At 43.9% G+C, this 17,479-nt stretch overlaps 1 protein-coding gene across 1 annotated transcript in view; it reads left to right on the plus strand.

The window, feature by feature from the left end:
• The window catches only part of EPHA6 (EPH receptor A6), a 709,227-nt gene that overhangs the window by 688,243 nt on the left and 3,505 nt on the right, over nt 1-17,479 (plus strand). Inside the window, exon 15 of the mRNA XM_067546257.1 lies at nt 7,837-8,030. Coding sequence (XP_067402358.1) covers nt 7,837-8,030 — 194 coding nt within the window. The remainder of the gene's footprint in view (nt 1-7,836; nt 8,031-17,479) is intronic.

A 17,479-nucleotide genomic window follows, 5' to 3' on the forward strand; every position in this document is an offset into this window, starting at 1 on the left:
ATTAGTCCACAATGTGGTATAAATTAGGAAGCATATTCATTATTTAAGAAAATGGCTGAATTAGTAATATTTGAAAATGACCTCAGTTGGCAGTTAGTTCTTTGCATAGCATCTCTAATATGTGCAGCATACAAGTGTGCAATTTTTTTACCTATTTCTTGAGGTCACTTACTACATGAGCTGACATTCTTAACAAAACTTAGAGGTGATATAAATGGCGGTGTTACTCATTCATCAGAAAGTCTGTACAAGTAAGTATACCTTATATACCGAAGGATGGAAGTAGATACAGTAGAAAAAAATTAACAAATTAAGGTTGGGTCCTTCTTTTTCTTACAACATTCTACACTGTTCTTTAGTTGCTTTTCCTGCTATACTCTCAACTTCTGCTCCATTAGTGTGTAAACTTATCTCCTTACATCCACTTACCAACATTTATCTTATACCATTTACATGACTTCAGAAATAGTTCATATTTTTACAGATCTGCTAAGATATCAGCTATAGTGATTGTTCTGGAAAACCTTGCAATATGTTTTTATTTTTTAAATGACACAGTATGTGGCCTTCAGTTGGCAAAGCCCAAAGTCCCATAGCTTTCACCTCATGCCTGTTGGATCTTGGCTGAGCAGCAAGGACTACTGTGGGCTTCTGCACAAGTGGTCAAAATTGTTAAAAAAAATTTAATTCACTGTCACAGATTACCCTACACAAACATAAAGAAAAGTATTTTCATAGATCAACATTTTCAAACCTAAAAGCCTAAAGTTAGTCTGATAAAGTGATATTTAGGAATCTAAATAAAAGTGATCTGATTTTCAGAAATTATGAGCACCCATAAATACTTAAGTCAGTGAGATCTGTAAAGGCTCAGCTCCTTTGAAAATCAGGGAACTTCTATTTAATTGCCTAAATATGGATTTAGGAGCTGAACTTTAGGCACCTAGTTTGAAAATGTTGACCATACATTTTGTAACATTCTTAAAACCTTATTCAATTTGAGAAATGTTACTTGTTTAAGTAAATAACCATTTTATTATTGTGGTAAGTCATTTCAGACCTATGGTAGTGCTGATTAATGCACTTCTTGGATGTGTGGCAGTCACTAGAGGTGTCCATTAATTAGGGCTGCTGCACAGTCTGTCATGTCTTATTGCTTAATTAATAAACATTAGATAAGATATTGAACTTTCTGAAGTAACTATTGTACTGATGAACAGATTGAGCTAAGACTCTAGCTCACTAATACCATGTGAGGAAAGGAAGATTTATATCTGGTGCATTCAGTTTACAGAACAGCTGTGAATGAACTCTTCTGGGACACCTATTAGAGGCCATTGTATAAATTATGACATATTGCAAAACTTAGCTATTCAGAAAAAATAATATTTAATGGATTGATTGAATATGCATAAAACTGCTATGGCAAACTGAATAAAACTCACAACAATGGCAATTATTTAGTAGTAGTAATAGCTCTTTTGATTCAAGGATATTAAAACACGCTGCAGACGTGTGAGCTGCATTGACCAATTCTAGATCCCCCGATATAGCAGGGCATGTCCAGCTGCACCTCCCTCCTGGCAGATTGTTCCATTGCTTAAGTCTCATAAACCAAATGTCAGCAGGACACAAGGGTTGGAATCCTCCTGGACTTTCTTCTCTCTCCTGCATCGTCAATAAAATTGTCAGCTCAGTTCAGAATGCAGAATCCTCCTTACTGTTGTTGATGAAAGTGGCAGAAATAGCCCAGCTTAATTTTCAGACATAAGGTAGGGTTTGCAGCTTTGCCAATTAAAAATATTTTTTGAGCCTGTAAACTGGATAAATTTGATAGGGAAGCCAGGCCCACTGACAGGAATTCCAGGCCCTTGGGCAGAACACTCCCACCCTGCCCCTTCTGCCCCCAGCCCTGCTCACAGTCTGCCCCAGACACCGCCCTCTCCCCAACTTAGCCCACTCACTGCCGCATCCCTTTCCCCCCCAATTGCTTGATCCCCCTCCTCTCTTCCACACTCTCCCTTCCCCCAGGTGGCGAGCAACAGCTGGAGGGGCTGAGCAGGGAGGGGGGAGGAGGGACGTGGCAAGCAGCAGTGGGGGTGTGAGCAAGGGAGGAGAGGGGGATGCAGTCATGGAGCAATGGCAGGGATAGCTAAGTGGGGAGCGGGGACATGGCTGTAGGGAGGCCAAGCAGGGAAAGGGGTGGGTGGAAAAGAGGAGGGGGCCAAGAGGGGAGTTGGGCTGGCGGGGAGGGATGCAGTGGCAAGCGGGGTGGGGTTTGGAGCAGAGTGGGGGGTGGACTGTGAGTGAGGACCATGGACAGAAGAAGTGGGATGGGGAGCTAGCCTCCCCAAGGGGAAGCTTTCACTCTGACGCCCCTGGCCCAGGCCCTTTTTAAAATTGCCAGGCGCTTTAAAATCACCAGATCCCTGGCCATAGTAAGTAATTAGTTAGCGGGCCTGATGGAAACCATTGAGGGAGAATAAATATCATTTTCAGAGTGTAATTGTGGCTTAATATTAATTCCATCTTTAACCCTTGTGACTACTACTTTCAAACAAAAACCTTAATTTATATTTAAGATTGCTCCAGTGATTCATATAACCCATATATAAAGTACACAACAAGAATATTTTGCTTAAAAAATCACAAAGCCTATTTGTTAAAAAGTATGGCAATGACCAGTTATGTTAACTTACATTTCTCTTACTGTTTCTATGTTCACCTAACAACAATACTGACATGTAAAAATTCACTATACACATTTCACTAACCCTAACTCTTATCTACGGGACCCAATGGTGAACTCTTTCAACATTTGGATCACTTAGAGAGAGAGAGAGAGAAAGTGTGTGTGTGTGTGTGTGTGTGTGTTTGGCTTTGACTATTTGATTTCTGCTTCATGAACTGAGTAAAATAAATTGATGCTTTCAATCCAGTTCCTGCTGGTCAAGTGTCTACATCCCAAAACCAGAAGCACAATTAGCGCTAATCAGTCTTTTTGTTGACAGTCTTAGTGAAGAGTCCAAGACACTGGAACTGCAACCAGCCAGGGGACCAGAGTCCCGTCCCCTCTCTTCTCCCCAATTTTAAAAGTGGGCAGGCCATGCCTCTCCATGTTGTAATAAAAGAAACATAAGCAGAGAATTCATGATCCCCACAGATTTTTCCCCCCAACCAAATAATAGGTTCTGCCAGGGAGGTGCTGAAATTACACCTTTCACCCACAGGGGCTGCTGTGGCACCAAAAGAGAGGGCAGCTGACTCACTGCTGGAGCAGCCAGCCACAGAGAGGGAGGAGGCACTTTGGCTTTGCTCCCCCTCCCCCTACGAAAGTTCCAGTGCCCTTGGACTCCAACGACTAATTTGTTATGAAGACTGAGCTAACCCTATTATCATTTCAGGTTGAGAGCAATAGAATACTGATTTGCCAATGTGGGGAAGCTTCCACTAACTGTTGCAGCTTTTTCTATATCTGTTCTGTAGACAGAGAGGGTAGGACTCCAGAAGAATTGACACTTTCACCAGCTCTAAACTAACTACAGAAAAGAATATTAAAAGGTGCTTAAAATGTCTTCCACATTTTTATCTCCCCAAAAGTCAGATATGGTCTCCATAGGTGCTGTACCTTACTGGTATTGGTGGGCTGTTCTCAGCTATGTGTATGCCTAATCCCTCTACTTTAATAACAAGTGTGGTGCAGTGAGCTAAGTGGGATGCAGGGACTCTAGAGTTCTAGGCCTGCCTTCGACACTTGCCTCCCACTGTATTGTTTTTCAAACTCACATCATCTCTTTGCCCCAGGTTCTTTATCTGTAAAATGGGGTAATACTTGCCTCACAGGGGTATTATGAATATTAATACGTTAATGTTCATACAGTGCTTTGAAGATAAAAAGTGCCATAGTGCTATTAATAGAAAATTGTTAATGATAATTCTTCCAACAGCAGTCTACATCTCGATGTATACTGAAATTTTCCTTTTGAACAGGAAAACCATGGACCATGACTTCCCTACCAAAGAAATAACAAAATGTAATGAGTCCAAGAAAATATAAATGCCAATGAAGTCATTTTTAAAATAATGTATTTTAGAAAAATGTCATTAGCTTTCTATTGGCATGACAGTTGAATGTTTTATGCCTAATAAAGGGTGTGGAGCATTTGCTTTTGACCTAGAAATTAACACCTTTCAGAACCTTATCATTTACACCGTAATATATTAGGCTGATATCTGTTTTTCTGAGCAGCTAAAGATTGCAACTTCAGTTATATGTATCCACAAAGATCTACTTATTATCATAGTAAGTAATTAGGTTTTCCGTAGCCACTTGTGACAAACTCCTAATCCTTCCTGCTTTTATAGAAAAGATTCATTGCATTGTGATACTTAACATTTCTTGTTAAATTTTGGGTTGAAAGACATCCGCAATTGGCATAAAGTCAACTGGCATCCTGAGAACCATTTTTTGTGGCTGTATCCTTCCTCTAGCAGCATCCCTTCTCTTTATAAAGGACCTGGCAATGAGCCTCCTATGCCATCAAGACCTTCTTTATGAAGAACTTGTTCACAGGACTCCTTCCTTTGTTCTTCTATCCACTTAGTAGTTCACTTTCCTTCCTACTGTTTTCAACTGGATGAAACCATTTTATGAATTGAGTTAAAACATTATACAAACCCATGGGTAAACACACCCTTCATTTAAGATAGTTGTGAGAGATCGTTAAGGGGCTGCACCTAAAAGAAGGCCCTCCAATGGAAGCAATTTGGGGGCATAGTCCAAATTAAAGAGGGCAAGAGTAAGAAGGGGAAACCTTTCTCTGACAGTCCAATATTTTTTTGATTGCAACTATTTTGCGCAGTATGGGTATTTGGTATGTTAAAATAAGTCTTAGGAAGATGGGTTATTGGACTAAAAGAGCAGGCGAGGTAATTATTTATCACATGGCTTTGTTATTTATCAATAGCTATCAATTCTGCACATGTGGTATGTATTCTGTCTGTCTGTTTGGATATAAAGAGAGATTTGAACACTCATATATCTGTCTGTATGTATATACAGAGAATGAATGTGGTAAAAAGGCTTTATCAGCCTGAGTTTGGGTTGGTCATATTACTGAATGGGAAAATTGTGTTTGGTAACGAGATAGTTGTCATGGACAAATACATATTTTTTTGTGTAGAATAAAAGGGTTCTGGCGACTCTGTTGCTGTGGAAGTCATAAATAATTCACTGTTAATGAAACAGTTGTGGTAATTTCAATTGCTGAAATTTTCTCCTCTGTGTACAGAACTTTTCCCCCTGAAAATAGCCATTGAAGGGGAAATTTAAAGAAGATTTCCATGTGGGCTATTTCCTGGAAATGATCTAGTGTTTATCCCATTGAGAGGAAGTGTAATGGCAATGAGGGGGGCAGGGACTCTAATCACATAGAGCCTGAGGACATGCAAGAAATTAGAGGCCTTAAACCTGCACTTTCCAGGACACTTGCAACATGTTTATCCATCAGCACACACACTCCTGGTTCATACCTCAAGCAGTCAGCCTCCCCACTGGTCTCTGACCTATCAGTGCACATTACAGCCAAGCATAAAGGAAAGGGAAGAAGGCACAGCCTGGAAGATCTCTGTGGCAAATTATACTAACTTGTGAGTAAAGCATACCACATAGTGTTGTTGCTGGATGGTTCAAAACTTATCCCACCACAATCCCAAATCCCCAGAGCTCTAAACATATCTTGTATATGTACAGGGCCAAGGGCGTGCACAGGAATTTAAAATTAACCACTTTTGGATGAGCAAGTTAAACACACACAAATGAAAGGTTCACGTGATTCCCCCCGCCCTGCCCCCAATTTCTCGGTACGCCTCTGTTGGGGACACCCAGCAGCGAGGAGGCAGCAGCTCCCCCAGGCAGTGGCACTCTCTGTGTCCCTGCAGCCCAGGGAGGAGGAAAGCAGCAGGGAGGCTGGCTGCCGGCTGAGTTCCTCCTCCCCTGACCCCTGCAGCTGGCTGCTTCTCCTTCCCTGCTGCTGGAATTCCCAGGCTGCTGCCTGCTTTGCAGACTGCTTCCTCCCTCCCTGGGCTCCAGGGATACACACACAGATTGGCGGAAGTGGGTGCCCCTGCTTGTCCCTCCCTTGTGCATGCCCTTGCACAGGGGGTTTCTGCCAGTGCACAAGAGAGCAATGCTCTGTAGCTGAGCTCTCCTTTCTAAAAATTCAGGCCCAGTTGACTGTAATTACCATGCTCTCTCTCTCTCTCTGGTAAAGGGGAACATAGGTCTCAATATAGCTTCATTACTGTTATTTGCATAATGCCTGCAGCATAAACATCAGGCATTGATAAGCAGAGCCAACAATGCTAATTCAGAATTCAGAAAAAGTGCAAGACAGAGTTCCAGGCTAATAGAACTGAAAATACAGAAGCTACAATTAGTGATATAAAGCATTGCTTCACTGTAAATAATGTAATGTGCACTCTGCCTGACATATTGATTATATGTGCCATGCACACATGTATGTGTATGTATAATCATGCTAAAATGTATAAAATGTCACTTTAATACAGAGTGCGTTCTTTCAACAGGTATATTTCTCACAAAGGCCAATGTATTGTAAATATTGCAATTTATTTTTTAGTGGACATTGTATATGGTTTTTGTTGTTGTTTGTTTTTGTCCTTTGAACTGCTTACTCTCTATGTACAAAGAAGCATAACTACATCATCATCTTCTTTCAACAGCTCAACAGGCTCCCTTTCATTTCAGGATCTAGCAAACATTCCAGTCTTAGTTTTTAAACCTTTCATGCATTCAAGCTGACTTCTCACAGAACTAGTCAGTTTCTGCTCTCTTTCCTGCTCTCTCTGCTCATATTGCAGGGCCTGTTTGTCCCTTTCAACTGTCTCACCAATGTTACTAAACAAAGCCACCTCCTCTGCAGCTCCCCCCTACATGAAACGGTTTTCCAGTATCTGAGCTGTCCATTTCTTTTCAAATATCAGTTGAAACCATATCTTTCCATCCCTGCCAATCCTTGCAGTTTCACTCTCCTGGTATTTATTATCTAACACTGGAATTTATATTATAAATATTATAAAAATACACATACACATACACCCCTAAAGCATTTTGAGATACGGTTTCTACGAAAGATGCTGTACAAGACAAAGTTGCATTATGCTGTATTGCAAAATGGCTTTCATTGTCTGGATCAGTCATGCTCAGTCTTGAAGAGCAGAAGAACCACTTTGTTATCAAATGAAGTTACAGAGGGCCAGACATTGCACTGTGGTATTTGCATTATAACAGTCTCATTACAGCATGACATTGCCATGTATTAATGCAATGTCATGATGCAAATATCAGAGCACATCAGTATGTGATGCTCAGTATGAGATTACTTTATTAGCTTCCTGACTCCATGCTGAAAGGGATAAGGATGTTTCTTATTTCTCTCGTCTCTTTCACAGTTGCTTAACAGAAAGGTTGTTTCTCCTCCTCCTTTCCTTGAAGGCTGCTTGAAGGGAATGATCAGTGATCCCACCAACCCCATCCTGTTTGCTTAATGCCACACAAGTTGCCTCACACATGCCAAGAAGCATGGGACACATTCTTGTGACTAATGCTTTGCTAGCTCAGTTTGAGACTTAAAGTGTAAAGAACACCAATCGAAATCCTGGCCTCCACCACATCTGCATGTAGGACCTGCATACAACTCTAGACTGTGAGGGTGTCTTAGTCTTGATTTATCATTGGTCCTGATTCTTAGTTTTATATTGTCCTTATGCATGTTAATATAATGCTCTGTAATCACCTATATTATCTTTGTTTAGGTTATACTGTCTATAGAAGAAGGTTACAGGCTTCCAGCTCCGATGGGCTGTCCAGCTTCTCTCCACCAACTTATGCTTCACTGCTGGCAAAAAGAGAGAAACCACCGGCCGAAGTTTACTGACATTGTTAGCTTCTTAGACAAATTGATCCGCAACCCCAGCTCCCTTCATACCCTAGTGGAGGATGTACTTGTGTAAGACTCACTTCAGTGCTCTTTCCTTTTACAATCATGACTGCTATTAAATAACACAATGAATTATGGAGGGATGGGATATCCTGACGAAGCTTTGAGCTAAATGAGAGCTTAGGTGTGAAGGGCTGGTCTACACTGGTGGTGGTGGTTGACGGGAGATACACAAGCTACGTAATCATTACGTAGCTTGCATATCTCCCATTGAAATACTTATGTTCACATAGCATGGTGTCTTCACGGCGCTATGTCAATGGGAAACGCTCTCCCATCGACTCTGACTTATTCCTTTAGGGGAGGTGGACTAAGTGAGTTGACCAGAGAGTGCTCTCCGATGGACTGAACGGGTCTACACAGACCCACAGAATCAATGACGCTGCATCGATGCCTGCCACCGTGGCAGTGAAGACATACCCTAAGTATTGGTTGGGTGTTTAAAATCAATCTGAACCTCTTATAATATGTATTTTATTAGCAAATGAAACTGATGACATTGCAAACAAAAGGACTTTTTTCTCAAGCACGTTCTTAGCCATTGTTCTTTTTTTGTCCAATATTTTCCTCTCTTTTGATTATTCTGTCAGTCTTTGATCTTCATGAATCTCGTCTTTGTTTTTCTACCTTTTGTTTGGTGTTTGTCCTATACTCATATGTTTTCCAAGTTCCCTCTTTAATTTTCTTCTCCCTTCAATGCTCTGTCTCTTAGTTTGAAATGGCAAACAGTGCATGAATAGTTTGTAAACTGCCTTAAAGTATTTTCCTTCTGAATCTATTTATACTTCATACTTGCTAAGTTGTGCTACCCTTAGTGGAAGAGGAATGATGATACAAGAAATCTGTGGCACTCCCATTCCACAACAAATACCAGGAGGTGCTACCCAAAGATTCCTCCCTATTCCCAAAGTAATATTATGGATATGAATAAAGCAGATGGTAGGTGCAGGGCTGTTGAAGAAATGACTGGCCACTTTGTAAACATAGTGAGCCAAAGTCATTCCAGGTGTAAGCTGATATCAATGAACTTATATCAGGGATGAATTTGGCCCCACTCTTATTCATTAAGGGCAAAACTCACTCCATTGCGAAGGACTCTCTGAACCTCTTAACACTGCATAGCCTCACTGCAGGCTTTGGGTGGGGTGAGTCAGTGATCTGAGCTAGGGATAAGGTCTGGACAACTTGACTGCCAAGGGCCCTGGACTAGTGAAGAGAGGCTGGTATCTATGGCTAAGGTTGGGGCTGGTGGTTTGCCATGGCCAAGCTTGAGGAAAAAGGCTGTTAAGTAAACCCAGACTAGGTTTAGAGCTGTGGCTATCTGGCCACCCCAAACTTATTTGATAGCTGGAGCTGGTTTTTTTCCCCATACTAGAGTTAGAGTTTGGAACACTTAGTGATGGCTTGCTAAGGCTAGGTTTAGAGCCATTTGGTGTATGGACCAGGACTAGGGTTAGGGTTGGGGCTGGTGGATGTGTTAGGTTGAGGTTGAGGTCAGAGCTGGGACCAAGTGGTGACTTGGGACAAGTAGTTCTGAACAGGCTGGTATTATAAACAGGTCCCATAACTGGCTATACGATCACCAGTCTCTTGCAAATGGACCCACTCATTAGGTCCCACATACCTCCAAGCCAACTGGGTCTGAGTAGAATTTAGTCATGGGTTCTAGCTCTGGACTGTAGGTCACATTTCCCCATTCAGACCACTTGTCTGACACCCTTCACTGGAATGTAGGACACTGCCATCCGTCCATTGTAGATCCTGAAACCAAAGTCAAATCTCCTGAACCCTCCTCTACCCCCTAAGATTTGCTTATACCCTCTCCTTCAGAGCTCCATCTAGGCTGTGGGCACTCTGAATTTACTAGTTTAACTGCTTCTCAAACACTGTGGCAGAAAGGCAACTTCACAGCCTTAGCAGTGGAATTTCTGAACCTCACTGACTTGACTTTTAAAGTATTTGAAGGTTATAGATCTTTGAAACTAACAAAAGTCCTGAGATGAACCCTTCCCTAGGGTGAGGTCACCCCTTCAGTGACTTCATGATTCACCAGTGTTTCAGGCTGCGCGATGTCTCTCCTTCCCTCTGTCTCCTTCAAATCCTATTATATGTGGCAATGGTCAACCCCCTGAGTAGAACTCTGCTCTGAAAAAAACCTCTGTCTCTGTGCCGTGTGCTCAAACTGAGAAGCTCCAGATCCATCAGTCATGCTCCTTTCCTCTTGGGGCCCTCTGTGCAAAGACACCATGGGGGAGGGGCAGTATTTGAGAGTCATTCGTAGTCTATGGCCCCAGATGGCAAGCTTCCAAGCAAGCTGTGAGCCTGATGACCCTCTCAGTTATGCTAATGTAAATCTGAAGTAACTGGAATTACACCAGTAAGTGAGATCAGCATCAGGCCTTGTGACAATTTGGAAGACCTCACGTAGCAGATGAAAATTGTCATCTGCCTTTTAGTACCTAGAACCTTTGTTGTTCATTTTTAATTGACTACAATGAATTTTAATAGTCAATTTTTTTCTTTCATTTTCTCTCTCTATCCTATCCCACACCAGACCTCCACACCCAGCACCTTTTTCAATGTCTAGATGAAAGTTAAATCAACGTGGTTAATGCATTCTAATCTGTGTGGATGGAGCCATAGTAGATTAATTTAGTAGGATGTACTGCTCCCTACATCCTGCTCATCTTGGATCAGTCTGTCACCCTTACTCACACTGAGTAGTATTTTTCTCTGTAAGTTGCCCCCACTAAATCAGAACATATCTTTCTTTTTAAAAGTACTCCAAAACACTTACAAACTATCACATGCTTGTTTTAGAACATATAGCTTCAAAATGATGTGTATGATTTTTTTTAATTACAAAATATTGATTCTTTGGAGTGTAATAAACACATTTCTGCTATTCAGCTTGAGATCCAGTCAATTTTACAAGGTTTGTTTTAAAATAGTTTCAGGTATTGCATCTGTGCCTCAGTCTCCTTGCCCATTTTTCTGGTTATACTATATTTTTTCCTATTTTATAAAATGTTCTCCCCTACCCATGTGCTCTTTGAAAGAAGCACACACGCTGGAGAAAATAACAGGCAAAATAATTTACAAGGCAATTACATACAATATGCTGCCAAATGCGTAAAGTCACTGGGAGCTGGGAGCACTCCCCACCATGCAGGATAAAGTCCAAAGGAAATAACAGAAAAAAAAAAACCCAGAGAATTTTGTTTTCTCTAATTTCTTAAATTTTACTTGCAAGAATAGAATAGTAGGTTAAAAAAATTGAGACAAAGTGTGATTCAATTAGCTGTATTCTTGTTTGTTTGTTTGTTTACTATCATACATAAAATCCTATAAAAATCAGAGTATAAAATGTAGTTCTTATTTGCTCTTTATGTTTGTACTGCAGCTGCTGCAACCATTGCCTAATAATGTAGCAATAAACATACATTCCCTTTTTCATCTATTTTCTATGCAGATAAAGTAAAAGTTATTACCCAGTGTGGTATTAATACTTTTTCATTCTAACTGTGCTATTTTTCCATAATATCCAAGGTTAAATCTGCTTTTAATCCCTCTGCTTTGCTTTGCTGGGTTTCAAAATATGTCATCATCTTCATCCCAAGAGTTTAAATTCTTCTTCAGATGCAAGTCCATATGCATGCTGCACAGATGGAGAGTGCAGGGCCAGTGCATAGGCACTGGAGAATTTTCTAGTCAGCAGTATCCATTGGGGCGGCTCATGCACCCTTCATCTCCTCATGCATTCTGTGAGGGTATAAAGGGTGGAGCTGCCAAGCCACACCCGGTTCCTTCTCTATCACCCATGGTAGAGGGGAGCAATTCACTTCAGATTTTCCTCCACTTCGGCTTCTAATTAGTTAGCCTTGTTATTTTAGTCAGATAGGTGCAGGTGAACACTGCAAGAAGAGGAACACTTCATGGTTGCCGGCAGTACTGGCCACCACAGCCAACCCTGGCAAGTACCTTCGCTTCAAGAACTGCTTGTTCTGTGAGGCGGTTATGATGCTGAATGATGGACACGTGAGGTGTCAGTTTTGCCTGGGCAAGAGGCACACACTAGAGTGTTGTGAAATCTGCAGGTCCTTCCTGAAGCAGACCCAGCGCTCCAGGTAGGCACACCAGAGGGCATTCCTCATGAAGCAGGCAACAAGACTGGATTCTGACTCTGGATTCCAGGCATTTAGGCCCATGGAGAACAAAGATCATTGAAACTGGTCCTAGCATCAACTTTGAAACTGGCTTGAAACCTACTCATCTAAAAGGTATAGAGGTAGGTTGGATTCAGAGCTCAAGCTTTTGAAGGAGGAGAGATGGAGCTCTCCCTCCCCTGCTCTGACTTCAAAGCCACATAAAACTACATTGTTGTCAGACATTAAGGGTGCCTCAAAACTTTGAAAATGTTCTCTGAGCATGGGAGCCAGCACCAGCTGAACAGACCCAGTGAGCCAGAGGCCTTCCCCAATGCTGTCGCAGCAGTATTAGCCTTCTCGGAACTGAGGCGGTTGGAACAATCACCAGCTAATGCAGTCCCAGGACATCCCAATGCCTTCATCGCTGGGACCTGTGCACCCACAGCTATGCTGACCAGCCTACATGGCTCCACCACTCCCGACCTCATCACCGGTGCTGGCGCTCTTGTGGCTGTGGGAGCCACAGTCATTCCTGAAGTCATCCAGATTCCTGGACCCAGCAGCCTCGATGTTTGTGCCACATGGTCAGGTTCCCCCTACACCCACAGGATGGGCACCACATTTTCCAGAGGACTACACTGTCTCATCCTGTAAGCCAATGGCCTGAATGAGCTCTCTCCTTCCATCTGTTGATAAGCTGAAGGGAGACACCTCAAGAGCAGATCATATTTGCACAGACGTACCTATATTGCCGAGGAGAGCAGCAGACATACCTGCTTTGCCAAAGCCATCCGTTTGGGCTGTTTTGGGGCAAAATTCACTTAAGTCTTGGATGCAAGTGAAATAAAATGTTATCACTCTTTATGTATGACTGAGCAGTAGCAGACCTTTACTTAATATGCTCTAATTGAGGGGGTCACCCTAAATTTATCTCGCTCATTGAGTGTGAAATAGGGATGCCAAATCCAAGGGAAGGTCAGAGGCAGTGGGGACAGGTGTTCCAACCTGGTGATGTGGCCTCTGTTTAAAGAGTCCTTAATGCCATTTGACCAGCCCCCTCCAATGTTTAAAGACAGAGCTGCAGAGCTGATTAGACTCCATTGAGAGTCCTCCTTTCTGCTAAGTGATCACCAGAGCTGCAGTCACTGATAAGGTGGTCTAGAGGAGGCTGAGCCTAAGTCCTGGTGTGGGGACAAGAAAGACAATGCAGAGGAGGCAGCAGCAGTGAGGTTCCCCGCTACCCCGTGGATTAATTAAGAACTGAAATCACTAAGAATCGGGGTAGGTGGTGAAACCTCAAAACACACAATAAAGGCAGAGGCAGCAGCGGTGGTGGTGAGCAGCAGTGATGACAACAGTGAACAGAGGGATTGGCAGCATAGTAGCAGTGGCAGAGACATCCCTGAACCATCCCCCTTTAGGAGGCAAGAGGTGAACAAACCAGAATGCACCCCTGGACTCTGGCACTTCAGTGACTTTGGACAATAAACCACCAGTGGAGTGCCGTGGAAGGAAAGGGAGAGTGGTGTCCCACTGGACTTTTACACCACAAGGTGGGAAACTGAGGCAAAGACTACTGCCCAGCATAGTGTGGGGCAGGTATTTACGTATTGTCTGCATACTTCTGAATCATAGTTGTGCTGGTTTCTCAGATTAATGTTGTATTCCCTCTACTCTTATTTTGTTATACATGGACTCATTGCTTGCGAATGGAGAAATATTGCCTAGTAGAGGAGCCTGGGGTGATGGTTAGTTTTCCCAGATTTCTGGGTGGAGATGTGAGCTGGTTCTGTTTTGTAATGTTAAGAGGAAGCCCTAGATATTGAATCCAGCCAGGATGCTGACACCACCTGACAGAAGGGTTTCAGTCCTCTGACTGTACGACAGACAACAGCTGTCCCTAGCCAGGTCCCAGAACTCAGCAGTGTTGATCTCTCCAAAAGACTCAAGAGACATCTATCCATGGCTAAGACAAGAAAGTGGTACTGATCCAATGCAATACCAAGACTGCTGGTTGTGGAATGTGAAGCATGTGGGGCCCGGGGGACTGTGGTACTCTCCAACTCCAGCTTTCACAATGCGCTCAAAGTACAGACTGTCACCCGCACGCCTGAGACTGGACACGTCTCCACTGCAGTCCCAAGACTCACCAGTGGTCTCGGTGCAGAGGGCCTGGGACTAAGGACAAATGGTACTAGCCATGACTTTGTCATCTCCAAATGATACCAGGGCACTGGAGCAGTTGGGCTGTATCCCCAAGAACTAGAAAATGTTCCAAGACCTCATGAGGCAAGTTATGGAGCCTTGCACACACCAAAAGAGGAGGTGCAGGATGTGTCACACTAGCTCCTCGACATCTTATACTCTTCGCATCTTACACTGCAATGTGTTGTGATTCTGATCAATGAAGGGTTATTAGAATCCACTAAAGTCCTATAGCAGACACCAAGATCTTTGACTCCAACAACAAAATGATCAGACAGACAGTAGCTTGCCCCAGCTACTAGACATGAACACGGTCTCTCATAATAACAGTGGCCAACAAGAGAACCTGCCAATGTCAACAGAAGTTGACACCCAAGGATAAGGAGGTGAAGCACCTTGACCTGCTGTCAGAAATTTTACTCCACCTCAAGCCTCCTGATGAGGATTTCAAACAACTAGGCAGTCCTGGCAAAATATGACCATGTCAACTAGTGTGCTTTCCAACATTTTACTGATAGGCTGCTGTAAGACTGCAAGGATGATTTCAAACTCTTCTTCCAGAAGGACATTTGGTAGCCTGAACCACTCAGCAGATGGCCTTGGATGTGGCAGACATGGCCTCCAGGTCAATGGTGACAGTGATCGCAATGCGCTGACTTAGTGGTTCACGTTGGCAGGCATACCTAAGGAATTACAAACAACTATTGAGACCTGCTGTTCAAGGGCTGCTCACTTTTCCACAGTAACTCTGACAAGGCTGTGACAGGGTATACTAATCCTGCACTGGTGAGGCGAGGGTTAAAGAGCTGCTGTGGGCCCAAGAGGCCATGCTCCTTCGCCTCTGCTGGGAATGCTCCCAGTGGAGAGAGCATTTAAAAGGGAGTGACTCAGCTCCGTCTGAACTGACCAAGGAGGAGAGCAGTCAGGTGCAGCTGCCGGGAAGCTGCCAGGACAGAGCCTCTTAGCCCAGCCTCAGGAAGCCCATCAATCGCAGCTGCTGAGGGTGACGATTCGCTGGGGCTAGAGGAAGAGGCTCCAGAGACACATCAGAGGGGAACACAGGAGTCATCCCAAATCCAGTCCATGAAAACTTCTGAGGGACTGGAACCAGGGTAGGAAGTGACCCAAGGAGTGTGCTTAGGACTATCAGGCCCTGTTCCAGGACCACTGTTTCAATGGGCCCTGGACTGGAACCTGGGGGAGTAGGATGGGTCTGGTTTCCCCCACCCCCCAACTCTCGCCAATGGGCAACACTATCCTGAACGATTGCTGCTAGGCAAAGCAGCCTTTGGAGTCTCACCAATGAGCAACACTACCCCAACTGTAACTGCCAGGGGAATCAACCCTTGAACGCTTGCCAGTGGGTGACACTCCCTGAGCTATTGCCGGTAGGCAAAGCGGCGTTGGACTCTCACCGTTAGGTGTTACACTCCAGAGTACCGTCATTAGGTGGTACTGCCAGCCTGTAGCACACAGCCAACCCCCCAACAAAGGCAATGAAATCCTTTAAGGACTCTACCTTCAGGTCCTTGGGAATCTATTCCCTGTCCTCCATAAGAAGGCACTTCAGGCCCCAGCCTTAGCAGCAGCAACAACCATTTTTTCAACTGCAGGCTGCCAGAGCCATCGGGATGCAGGCAGAAGTCCTCAAGAAGGAAGCTTACAGGAGGACTTACCTTGTAACTTCATCACTCCTCTTTGGCATCAACCAGGCAGTGCCCAAGAACCATACCAGGTGATCCACAATATTTGCCTTCCCCTTCTTTTGGCAATTTTCTGGCTCACTTCCTTCGCACTGGGTCCAGCATCACTTCAGACCACTGGGAACTGGAGGTGGTCCAGGTAGACCATGCCATTAGTGCCTCTCTCTTCCACACAATCATCCTCCCTCCCAATATCTCTTCAGGTAACCCTCCACAAGATCCTGCCTCAGCAATAGCAGTAGTCCAAACTTGCTTTGGGCACTGTAGAGGAGGTTCCCCCTTGACAGAGGGGAAGGAGATTCTATTCAAGGTACTTCTTCATTCCCCAAGGAGCCAGTGGGGCTTTGGCCTTGAATACCAACATCACAAATCTCAAGTTGAAGATGGTCTCCCTTGCGTCAATTATCCCTTATCTAGATCAGAAAAACTGGTATGTTGCCCTCAGTCTCAAGGATATGTACTTTTACATCACGATGAACCCATCACACAGGCACTTCCTGAAATCTGTGTTCAAGAACAATCACTGTCAATACTGCGTTTTTCTCTTTGTGCTGTCTGTGGCACCCAATCTGTTCATGCAGTGTCTAGATGTGGTGGCTGCCTACCTCAGAATGATGGATATCCATGTATTGCCATACAGACAATTGGTTGTTCAGCAACCGCTCAAAACCTCAGGTCCAGGCCAACACTGGGACTATTCTCCAACTATTTGTGCACCAGTGCCTCCAGGTTAATGGAAAGAAAGCCACGTTAGCACCCATGTGGTGAATCGAATTCATTAAAGTCATTTTCAATGCAGAGGTAGCCACAGCCTACCTACCACTCAACTCCAGACGCTGCACAATCTCTGGTCCCACTTGCAGTCCTGTCCCCTGGTACAAGCAAGGTCAGCCTGTATATGAGGCTCCACTTCCAGAACCATCAAGCTTGGCTGTCCTCCGTCTACCACCCATAAAGACACCCCTAGACAAGGTGCTGCCCCTCCCTCTGGCAGTTCTTTAATCCCTGAGCTAGTGGAAGGACCCAAGGAACGTTCGCAGAGGTGTTCTGTATAGTTCCAGTTCACCCTCAAGGACTATGATCATGGATGCCACTACATTCAGGTGGGAGGATCACATGGGCAATCTTACAGCACAAGGCCATGCTCATCACTATGCAGGAACTCTGGGCTGTATACAGGACATGCATAGCTTTCCTGCTGCTCATTCAAGGTCAAATGATTCTGGTAATGTTGGAAAATATCACTCCAATCTTCTACTTAAACAGGCAGCAGAGGGAGCACTAGATCAGCAATTTTGTGCCAGAAGGCCATGCAAGTATGGGACTTTTCAAAAAGACAAGGCATCTCCCTGTCAGCAGTCCATCTCCCAACAGTGGAAAATGTGAAGGCAGATAACCTCAG

This window comes from Emydura macquarii, unplaced genomic scaffold (genome assembly GCF_026122565.2).
Source record: "Emydura macquarii macquarii isolate MOO-44397 ecotype Brisbane River unplaced genomic scaffold, CSIRO-AGI_Emac_v2 contig_1119, whole genome shotgun sequence".
In the NCBI taxonomy this organism is placed as follows: domain Eukaryota; kingdom Metazoa; phylum Chordata; order Testudines; family Chelidae; genus Emydura; species Emydura macquarii.